The sequence below is a fragment of the Vicugna pacos genome, chromosome 17 (genome assembly GCF_048564905.1).
Source record: "Vicugna pacos chromosome 17, VicPac4, whole genome shotgun sequence".
NCBI classification, from domain to species: Eukaryota; Metazoa; Chordata; class Mammalia; order Artiodactyla; family Camelidae; genus Vicugna; species Vicugna pacos.
In genome coordinates, this window is record NC_133003.1 from 48,625,822 (window position 1) to 48,636,954 (window position 11,133).

Below are 11,133 nucleotides of genomic sequence, written 5' to 3' on the forward strand. Positions count from 1 at the left end.
GGGCTCCCTGAGACAGGGAGGGACAGGGCCTGATGGGTCTGTTTATCCTCAGCTGTCAGCAAATCCTGAACAGATGAGTCAGTGGGTGATGAATGGATGCACAGTCCCTGCCACCTGGGGACTCAGAGCCTTCACTGTTATTATTATTACAGCCCCATTTTACAGGTGCGGACATGGTGGCCCAGAGAGGCAAGGTGTTCCCCAGCTCACACAGTCAGCAAGTGGCAGAGCTGGGGACCGACCCAACACTTCCTCACAGAGGAGCCCAAGTGCACATACCAGGGCCCTGCCAGCAGCCAACCGCGGTGGCCGGCAGGGGATGCCAGGCCCTCGGCTCTTGCATGAGGCCCAGCGCCTGTGGCAGCCCCCTTTAAGGAGCTCTGGGCCTTCCCGCAGGGCTCCAGTCTTAATTTTAGCTTGGAGGTCTGCCACTGGAGGCTTTAGCCAGGGGCAGGCTGGAGTTATGTGGGACAGCTGTCAGCCGGCATGCTGGGTGGGGCCTATTTAGCCGGCAGGGGCACAAGTCTGGGGACACTGAACTGGTGTCCCTGCCCCAGGTCTTCTCGGCCCCGCCAGCCACGCGGCCCAGATCTCCTCCTACGGCTCCCCCAGCTCCACGATGATGGCCGAGGAGCACACAGACCTGGAGGCCCAGATCGTCAAGGACATTCACTTCAAGGAGATTGACCTGGTGAACCGGGACCCCAAGAACATTAACGAGGACATAGTGAAGGTAGGCTCGCGGGCCTCCCTGGAGTCCCGGGCCCCGAGGGTGTCGGGCTGGGTGCTGGCCGGGGAAGGGCTCTGCTCTGTGTGTGATTGGCTATCCTGAAAAGAGACCTGTTCTCTTCCAACTTCTCCAAATCCCCCCCTTCAAAGCCAGCTTGTACCCCGCAAAGAACTTGAGTGCAAACAGGTTCAAAGAATCAGCCACACATACAGGACCATTGACCCGAGCAGAGGAGGCAAGTCTCAAAAGAAACTCCTTACAACTCTACAGCTCTTCCCATTAGCCCCTGGCCCTCTGCCGGGGACAGCCAAGGTGGCCAAGCTGGGCTCTTTTCTGAGCCAGGGGCATTCTGCGGTCTCCACAGTGGGTGCGGGGTTAATCCCTGGAGGTCGGCTGCCAGCAGGGCTGACGGTCCCTTGCAGGGACACCCACTCCCCCAGGACACTGCCCAACATCCCCTGCCCCAGGCTGGGGGGCCGTGGCCAGTGCCCATGCCTGCTTCCAGCCTGCCCCCAGGTCCGGCGGCCAGGCCAGGGCAGAGGCCTCTCAGAGGGCACCTGGGCTCCTGAAAGGGAATCTTGGATGAGGGTTACCCAGCCTTCACGGAGTCTCTCCCATGGCCGTGCCCGAGTCAGGTCTGGATGCCACCAGCAGCTCAGCTGCCTCCAGGCCCACACCCTCAGTCCAACCTCCACTTGGTAGCCACGGGGATCTTACTACAGCAGAATTCCTGGGCGCTCGGTGCCCAACCACCAGCATCAAAGTCACTGGAAGGGCCTTTAAAAGAGCAGGTACTGGGGCCTCCTGGGTCCTCTGAATACATCAGAATCACAGACCAGCTCTGTCCAAGAGCAATATAATGCGACCAGTTATACAATCACCCTGTGTCATTTCAAACTTTCTAGCAGCCATGATTTGAAAAAGGAAAAACAAGTGAAATTAATTCTCATGATATGTTTCACGTAACCCAGTATATCAAAAATAGTACCATTCTGATGTGTCATTTCAGCTACAGAACAATGATTCATGAGCTACTGCAGTCTTTCTTCATCTTCAAAGTCCAGTGTGTCTCAGAGATGTCGGGTGCATCTCAGTTCAGACTCCAGAGTTTTTATCAGAAATCCTTGTTCTGTACTTAGGTATCATAAAACGTCCAGTTGACAATCAGTTCACACGCCTGAACTGTTCCAAACATTCTGACAAGTTTCCCAGTCACAGAATTAACTCTCATTAATTCACATTTTAATGAAAATTAAACAAGATTTAGAGTCCTTCAGTTGCACTAGCCACAGATCAAGGCCACTGGATTAGACAGCATGGTTAAGGGCTGGTTCTAAAGCACGGTCCCTGCATTGTCACCTTCAGGGGGACACCTCCCATGCTGGATAAGTCTAAATTCTCCCCATGGCTTTCAAACCTCAACATAATCTAGCCCCCATCATCCTCTCTCACCCTCCAGCCCCTACGCCAGGAGCAGACTACATAAACCCAAACACACTCCTGGGTCTCTGCTCCATGTGGTGAATGCACCCCCTCCTCAGCCTTTAAGACCCAACGTCAACGTCACCTCCTCCAGGAAGCCTTCCCCAACTCCTCCAGGCAATCAGTTGCTCCTTCCTCTATGCCCTCACTTTACTCAGGGCATTCCTCTTTAACAGCTCACATTATGCTGTTATCGTACTTATAAATATCATTTGTTGTGGAGATAGGGTCATTACAGCACAGTGTGGAAAATGCTGCAAAGGGGAAAATTAGGGAGTGAACTCTGCAAACTGAAAAGTACTACATGATGTCAAACAGTTTTCGTTGTGGTTTGCACAGGGCGGGTCTAGAGGGAATAGTCCAGGACTTGTTGCTAACAGATCTGGTTTCAAATCCAGATGCTTCTACCTAAAACCAATGACACTGAACAAGTCATCTAGGCTCTCAGGTCCTGCTGAGCTGGGAGTAAGCCGGCTTCAGGCTCAGGCCCAGACAATAATCCGAGGGAGGGATGGGGTGACCACACAGATGCAGGTGCTTACGCGGCCCCTGCTGGGGCTGGGCGGGCCCTCTCCTGGAGGCCCAGAGCCCCAGAAACATGTCGCTCCAAGGCTAGGCAAAAAGGCCCCAAATAATCTTGTTGAGAGGAGATTATTATTTGGTATCTTTACTGGACCTTCCCTGGTTTGGGAATTTATTCGACTTTTTCTTTCATTTTTAATGAGTGAGAAATGGAAACATCTTGAAATTTAGAACAGGGACAACAAATAAATACCACAGACGGTTCAAGTAGACTTCAGGTTGGTGTAGTGGGCCGTGAAAAAATAAAGCAAAGGAAGAAAGTAGAGAGAGCATGGCAGGAAGGGAGGGGGCGTGGGCAATCTGTCTGAACAGGCCGGCCTTTGGGTCACCCAGGCATCTTTCATCATCAGGGAAAGACAAGGTGGAGGGAGGGGAGAGGACAAGGGAGTAGCAAGAGGATGAGGGAGACAGAGACGGAGAGAAAGAGAAACAAGGATGCCGAGATCAAGGCTGGACAGGCACCCGCCAGGGTGGTGTCTGTGTGGTAACGCACTTCACGTGGGCTATGATGACACGGTAAGATGCCAGAATAAGACAGGCTATCGAAATCCAAATCTATCCCCAGCCCAGACACTAACTTGCTGTGTGATTCTGGGCAAATCCCTTTCCCTCTCTGGGCCTGAGTCCCTGATGTAGACAGAGGCTAGGCAGAGAAGAGGGGAACCCTTCCCTGCTGCCACCAACTACTGAGGTTTAAAAACACATGGAAAAGCCAAGGATAAAGAGTAAGAGGAGGCGCACCCATCAGATCCGTGGATTTGACCCTCAGCGCAGGGGAGGTAATCACGTTTGGATTTCCAAAGTCAAAACACCCCCGAATTTCCCCAAGTATGGCCTGGTGCTGCCCTCAAGTGCAGGCTGGAAAATGAGTGCCGAAGGCAGATGGAGAGCCCTGCTCAGCCCAGTAGACTTGACTGTCATCTCTAAGCTCCCGGCTGGGCCAAGGGCAGAGGGAAGACGCACCCCACTCCCTTTGGCCCCTACCAGCACCACCATTTGTGGAACATCAATTCCATAAATCTTTACAGAGCACCTACTGTGTGCCAGGCACTGTTCTCTCTCAGAGGAGGTGGCGATAAGCCAATCACACCCACGTAAACCCCTGAGAACACCGTGCCCTTCAGGCTTGTGTTGCAAAGCCTCCAGCCCCTTTCCTGTGCATTTCTGCAGGGCTCCAGCCCCCACCCAAGGTCCACCTGAGTTACTTCCACGAGGTCTCATGGCTGCCCCAGCAGCCACCCTCCCTCTCCCCAGCTCACAGTGAGGCCCTGGGCCCTAGAGCAAGGACACTTGAGCCCAGTGTCAGGCAGGTCCTTCAGCTTCTGGCTTCAACCGCTCTCCCCTCAGGCACTCAGAGCCAGTCCTTCAAACAGGGCCAGGGACAGACCTGATCCCAGCCCAGCGTCCTGGTTCCCACCCAGCTCCAACCCACATCTGCCACCACACATCCTCCTCCTTTAGGAGTCACACAAACACCACCTCCTGCCCATCTGCTCAGGCTAATAAACACCCAGAGGACCCAGGACCGCCACCCCCACCCCTGGTTCTCCAAACTTCACTCCCAGTTTGGGCCCATCTGGACACCCAGCCGCAGAAAGATGAAATTGACCTGGTGCTTCCTCTTGAGAAGAATCTAACTCAGCAGAGGAGATGAGGCCAAAATGATGAGAATGTCCAGGAGGAGGTGCGAAACGCCATAAATCAGGGCCAGCTGAGGGTCCAGGAGGTTACAGGAGGGAGACAGGACTTTCATCCGGGACAGTCAGGAGACAGCTTCATGGGCAGGTGGTATCCAAGGAGCATAAATAATGAGAAAAGTGTACAATGTGGGAAAGGGGCATTGGGCTTTCCAAGAAGAGGAGAAAATAAGCAAAGGCAACAGCGTTGAGAAGGTTGGGCAGAGTCGGAACATGAGGCACGGGTATTGCCCCTCCCCTGTGTCCGTGGCAGACATTACTAATGGATCCCAGCACTTTTCCAGGAAGCCGTGGACCATCAGCCAGGCTGAGGTGGCACACAGATGAAACCTCTTTGCTCCTCTGTCTGCAGGAGAACAATGGGGCTAAGAGAATCTCACGGGGAATTCATGGGAGAGAAGGCAAAAGGGGGTAGGTTGAGGCTAAATTAAGGAAGGTTATGACCTGCGAGGCATTCCATGTTGGCAATTATTTCCTTTTGGAAACATCTTGCCCAAGAAGGGCTACATTGGACTAACTCACACTGAGGTATTTATAACTTAGTGTCAGGGGGACTCCTGGGTATCAACTAGTCTAGAGTTTTTAGAACGTGGTCCTCTTTAGCAAGGGAGTGTGTTAAAATGCAGATTTCTGGGCTCTGCCAGCAGAAATTCTTATTCGGCAGAGCTGGTGAATGTTTTGCACGTTCAGAGGCAAACCAGTCCCCCTAATCCTACAGAAGATACACCTGGAGCCCAGCGTTATCACCAGCTTTCCCTAAAGACACACAGGATCAGTTAACTGCTGCTATGGAGCAAATCATCCTAAAACTCAATGGCTTAAAGCAACAGCTATTCAGTGATTGCTCACAGTCCTGTGGGTTGACTAGACTCAGCTGGGCGGTGCTGCGGGTCTCACCGGCAGCCTCTCATGCAGCTGCAGCAGCGTCCCTCCTACTGAATAGTTAAAGCAAGGCCCAGGGCAAGCCCAGACATGCTATGGGATTGGACTATGCGGGAACATAAGAACTGAGAGGCATGACGGGGGGTCATCTTTGAAGACTCGCTAATCATCCTCCAGAAGCTGGTGCACAACCCAGCCTCAAACTTGGCTCAGGGCTATTCCTACTGCTCTCCAGTCCCCTGCACCAGCCTTCCCAAAGGCAGAGACAAAGTGGGCAGCGGAGGGAGAGGGTGGTAAGAGATGGGCTAGGGCAGGACTCACTGAGATCTGATGGGGCTCCTCTGGTGGGGTCCCTTCTCTCCCCTTTGATGCCCTCTGTTATCTCTGCCTCTTCTAGGCTCCTTTACATGAACCCAAGTGCCCCATAGACCCAGCCCAGGTGCCCTAGGTCCCCACTGTAGGATGCTCCAGACCCAAAGCTCCCGCTAATCCCTGACCCCCTCCTCCCGCCCTAAGAACCAGCCTGTGCTGCGTTCCTGCCACAGCTCCCGCCCAGGTACCCAGTCCCGCAAAGACCCTGGTCAGGAAGATGGCAGAGGAAATTCAGGCACAGGATTGATGTCAGGCCAACGTGGGCTCCACCGCTGCTTGTCCCTTATATGCCGACTGAAATACTGGATATAAGACACATGGCCAGAAACCGACACCTACAAGGACCAAATTGTAGGCGTCACTATGGTTATCCCAGATGGTACAGAAGCCTGTTACTGTTATTACCAACTACACCACGTAGTTTTGAAAACGCTTTGCCGTTTTTCTGCTATTCTGCAGCGATCACCTCATTTTAGCTTTCTACTTTATGCCAGTGCTTCTCAAGCGATGTGGATGAAGGGCCAGTTTAATTATTATTATTCCAACCTGTTGTACACCAATAGTTTGCAGAAGTCAGTAAAAATTAACCACTAGAAATATGAAGTGAAGAGTCTGCATCAACAATGGAAGCTCCAATTTTTATTATCACTAGAATCAACAGATACAACATTACTGGCTCAGAGTGCCGTGATGATTTCTAAATGCCTGCTCTCAGCTTCTCGACTTCCCTTGTTGGGAAGGGGGCACGGACTGTAGACTACACTTTAAGCAGCAAGGTAACAGGCGAGACAACGAAGATCCAGCGAAGCTAAGCCACCCCTTTGGGCCTTCTGACCCCAAAACTAACTCCGTGTCTCTAGGGATCTTGGCCCACTCCTCTCGGAAGAGTTCAAACAAACAAAAACCAACAAGCAGAAACCAGAGCCCAGAGAGGGAAAGCACCATGCCCCAAATCACACAGCAGCTCAGTGACCGAGTGGAGATGGACCCAGATGTCCAGGCCCCTACCTAGAGCCGTTTCCCCCACCCACAGAGAGCCCTTCTGAATTGTCCAGGCCCCAGGATGCCCAAGGACTGAGTCACGCAGGAATCTGGGGGAGGAATTTTGGACAGCCACCCCCACATCCTCCAGCAGCTCCTGGCCCTGCACCTTCTCTGCCCTCTGGGGGACGGCGGGAGTGGCCCTGGCGGGTTCTGATTAACCCCCTGGCTCCCTTGCTGTTCCAAAAATAAACATGCCAGAGAAGGGGGCACCAACTGAATGAGCAGCCACTTTCTCCCCCTCCCACCCCCAGCCCCTTCTCCGAGTGCACACCCAGCCCCACAGCTCAGCCCACGGACCCAGCTCCCAAACCACACCCTCCAGAAAAAGCCACGTCCCCTCAGCTTCCGGAAACGAATTAAGAAATGAAGTCACTGTGTGCTTCTGATACACTGGCATGTCTGCCTAGAGCTGCCTGAGCCAGCCCTTATAAGTATCTCCCCAAACTAGCTCAGTGACTAGCGCTGTCTCAATGGTCAGTCCCAGTGAGACGAAGGGCTGCCTTCTCCCAGGATGGCGCACCCCTCTGAGAGCACATTTTCAGATTCACAGACAACGAGACAGTTGCCCTGTGCACAGTGCCTGAAGGCAATGACTGGAAATAATTCAAACATCAGCCTCAATGGCTTCTGAAAAAAAAAAAAGATAATTAAAAGATAGAGACATCCTTGAGGGTAGGATTACGACCACAAGCAGAAAAAGAGGGAAAGGACTCCATCCATCTTATGGGCACAGGCTGAGTCTCCACACACACACTCACTGATGACTAGGTAGGCCGGAGAATTGTACTTACGATCTGGGGTATCAATTGACTTTCTGAGATGTATTTTCCTAGGAACTTCAGAGGAAATGAGTAAATGATTACAGTCACTGTGCACCTACCATGTGTCACATGTTGTACTAAGCATTGCCCAAGAGGTGGTGTGCCTAGTGCAAAGCTGAATAAATATTTGTTTGGATGAATGGGATGGATGGGTATGAATGAGTGGGTGGATGGATGGATGGATGGAAAGAATGACAGATTGATAGATAAATGAGTAGATGGATAGGAATGGATGAATGCATATGAATAGATTGATGGGTCCATGGATCAATGCATGGATAGATGGATGGACGGGAGGATGGGTAGACGGAAGAAAAAATATTTCTATATTCTTCATAATAAGGTTGTAAGAAGTAGCAAACCCATTTCACAGATGAGGAAATAAAGTTTGAAGAGGTTAAGTTATCTGCCAAAGTCACCCATCAGATCAGCAGCGGCACTGGTGTGCAAATACACCTTTGGGACTCTAGCTTCCTGTTGAAGAAAGCACCCTGTAACAACCACCAGCAGCTAACAGTGACCAGGTACTCTGTACCAGGCAATGTCCTGAGCATTTACATGTCTCAGCTTACTCAACCCTTCAATCAACTTTATGAGATACATCTGGGACAATGAGGCGTTAAAAAAGCTGACACTCCCTGAAGGTCACACTCTGAAGGTGGCAGAGCTGGATGCAAACCTCAGCAGCGTGACTTCAGTCAACCGCTTTTTTCTGTTCTGTTGCCTCTTAGAAGCCAGACACAAGTCATCAAATGTGTTGAAAGGAGAAATATGCTGAAATAAGCGAGCAAAGCAGGCTGGGCTGCAGAGGGTGAGGAAATCGCTAACTGCTTGGAGCAGAGTGGGGGGTGCTGTAAAGAAGGGGCCAAGGGCCCTGCCTTGGGGAGGGTCTCTCTGGCCCACAAGGACCAGACCTCTGAGGGGACAATCACCCACCCTGACAGCCAGCATCTACCTCGGGGTCTGACTCTGGCAGGGCCAGCATGAAGAGCTTAGATTAGAATCAGGATGCCTAGATTCACCTGTCTGTCCAGCTGGACTGTGAGGAGGCAGGGCGGTCATCTGTGAGTGGGGAGGCAGGCACTGTCCTAAGGAACAGCCACAGGAAGGGCAGGAGGGGCCACCGGCATAAATGGGCAGGGAAGGAAAGAGGGAGAGGATGCTGGACAGAGGCAGGGAGCATGTCTCCACCCAAAGACCTCCCTCCGCCGCTGCCAGCAAAGTTCCTGGGGCCACACCAGGCTCCACAGGCCAGTCTGGATCCCAGGAGGCATGGGGCCCAGGCTGGGCACGGCCACGATGGAGGAGGGGCAGGCAGCAGAGGCGATCACTTCCCAATATAGACAAATATCAAATCATTATGTTATATACCTGAAATTAACATGTTCTATGTAAATTATACCTTAATTTAAAAAAACCCTGAAATCCAGTCAAGCCACTCCCCGTGCATAAGCCTTCAGAGGTTGCTCATATCACAATGTCTGCCCCGCCTGGCCTCTCTAGCCTCACTCAGGCCATTCTGGCCCTGCAGTCAGCCTCCAGAAGAACGTGCATCTCCCTGAGGACACACACTGTCTAGCCCTGTACATCCAGGCAGTAGGAGCCCCAAACACTCTTTTTCAGCCCACACCCCTACTCTCCCTGGCAACCTTCAGGTACCAGCTTAGCTAGGTGTCCCTTCCTCCAGGAAGCCTTACCTCCAGGCTGAGTTAAATGTTGCCCTGTGAGTGCACATGGCCCCTTGTCCTTCCCGTCCCCAAGCACTGGTCATTGTGATGTAACTGCCTGCCATCGGCTCGGGGAGGGCAGTCCTGATCGCCATCGTGTTAGCATTAGCAGGCACCCGATAAATCTTTTCAAAATCACTGATTCTCCAGTTCCCTAGGATCATAAAATAACAGAATTTGAGAGCGTGGCTCCTGGCCTGCCTCTGACTGACAGTTGCTCTGAGCAAGTCACTCAGCTCTCCTCAGGGCCTCTTTTCCATCCCTGAGGTGAGGCAGCTAGACCAGCCCTTGTGCCTCACTGCTCTAGGCAGCAACAGTGTCACCTGGGAGCTTGTCAGAAATGCAAAATCTCAGGTCCCACCCTGGACCTGGAGGGGATGGGGGGGCAGCCACCTGGTTTAACAAGCCCTCCAGGGAGCTTCTGACGCTCGTGCACAAAAGCTTGAGAAGTGGGTGGATGTTGTGATTTGAGGACTCCCCTTCCCACCCCTGCAGGTGGATTTTGAAGATGTGATTGCAGAGCCTGTGGGTACCTACAGTTTCGATGGTGTGTGGAAGGTGAGCTACACCACCTTCACCGTCTCCAAGTACTGGTGCTACCGCCTGCTGTCCACTCTGCTGGGCGTCCCGCTGGCCCTGCTCTGGGGCTTCCTGTTTGCCTGCATCTCCTTCTGCCACATCTGGGCGGTGGTGCCGTGCATCAAGAGCTACCTGATCGAGATCCAGTGCATCAGCCACATCTACTCGCTCTGCATCCGCACCTTCTGCAACCCGCTCTTCGCTGCCCTGGGCCAGGTCTGCAGCAACATCAAGGTGATGCTGCGGAAAGAAGTGTAAGGCTGGGTGGGCGACGGGGGTGGCAGGGCAGGGGTGCTGGGCCAGGCTGGCCCCCCTGTACTGCTCCGCAGGGCTGCTGGAGAGCTCTTTCTCCTTAGGGACTGCTACTTACCCCCAAGACGGGAGCACACAGTGTAGGGAAGCCAGAGAGAAAAGACAGCCTGCCACGGAAGTGCAGTGACCTTCCCACTGCCCCCTGCCCCAGTCACAATGCCCCTGTCACTGAGCACCAGGGAAGATCATTTGCTAAGAGGCAGCTACTGCAAATCTTTGCATTCACTTGTACTGTAACAGCATAAACCAGCACTCAGTTCCCACCCGGGACGCACCCCACCCGGGAAAACCACCAGTGACTGTTGGCATTAGGAGGGTGGCTTCAATAAAGGGTTTCCGCTGCATGTGCCGAGTGATGTGTTCTGTGTGTGTCCAGAAGATGGGTGTGCATCCTGATCAGCTCCAAAAAAGATACTTTGCTGCCCTGAGAAACAGGAGGGGCAAGTCGGCTGGCCCTCCTCTCGGCCAAATGCAAGAACCAGACTTCGGTTTCTGTTGGGATTCTTGTTTGCTGGGCACCTGCTCCCTCCGTGTTCCTTGGGAGATTATCTCCCACCGACTTCTCTTGCCCCTGGGCCAGCAGCGGTCACTAATAGAAGAAAATGGCCCCTGGGCTGGAAGGGGCAGGTGACAACTCCCTGGGCACCACTGAGGGAGGGCCTGGGTTCAAAACCCTCAGAACCTCCCCTTCGGCTCAGACACCGAGACCCTGACATCGCCTCTTGGCGTGTACACCCTCAGCCCCAAGAGATGTGGTGAGGGCAGAAGGTCCAATTTGTGCCTGTGCGGCCTCACCATGGAAATTAAAAGCAACGGAAAGGGCATGCCCCCCTCTTGCCCACCAACCTCCACCAGAAAAACAAACAAACCAAACAAAAATCTTACATTCTCTAGGGATGCTTTTC

General features: G+C 53.0%; 1 protein-coding gene across 1 annotated transcript; it reads left to right on the forward strand.

Annotated features, from left to right (window-relative positions):
- Nucleotides 1-519: 519 nt before the first annotated feature.
- On the forward strand, nucleotides 520-10,576 carry CAV3 (caveolin 3). The gene is made up of 2 exons (XM_006206835.4): nucleotides 520-733; nucleotides 9,833-10,576. The coding sequence occupies exons 1-2, from the start codon at nucleotides 620-622 to the stop codon at nucleotides 10,172-10,174; spliced, it is 456 nt and encodes a 151-aa protein (XP_006206897.1). The 5' UTR covers nucleotides 520-619; the 3' UTR covers nucleotides 10,175-10,576.
- The last annotated feature ends 557 nt before the right edge of the window (nucleotides 10,577-11,133 follow it).

Bases quoted from the DNA above. Each gene is read 5' to 3' on its own strand.
- CAV3 (XM_006206835.4), top strand. From the start codon at position 620: ATGATGGCCGAGGAGCACACAGACCTGGAGGCCCAGATCGTCAAGGAC. The intron at 734-9,832 runs GTAGGCTCGCGG...CCACCCCTGCAG, and splicing joins TTAACGAGGACATAGTGAAG to GTGGATTTTGAAGATGTGAT.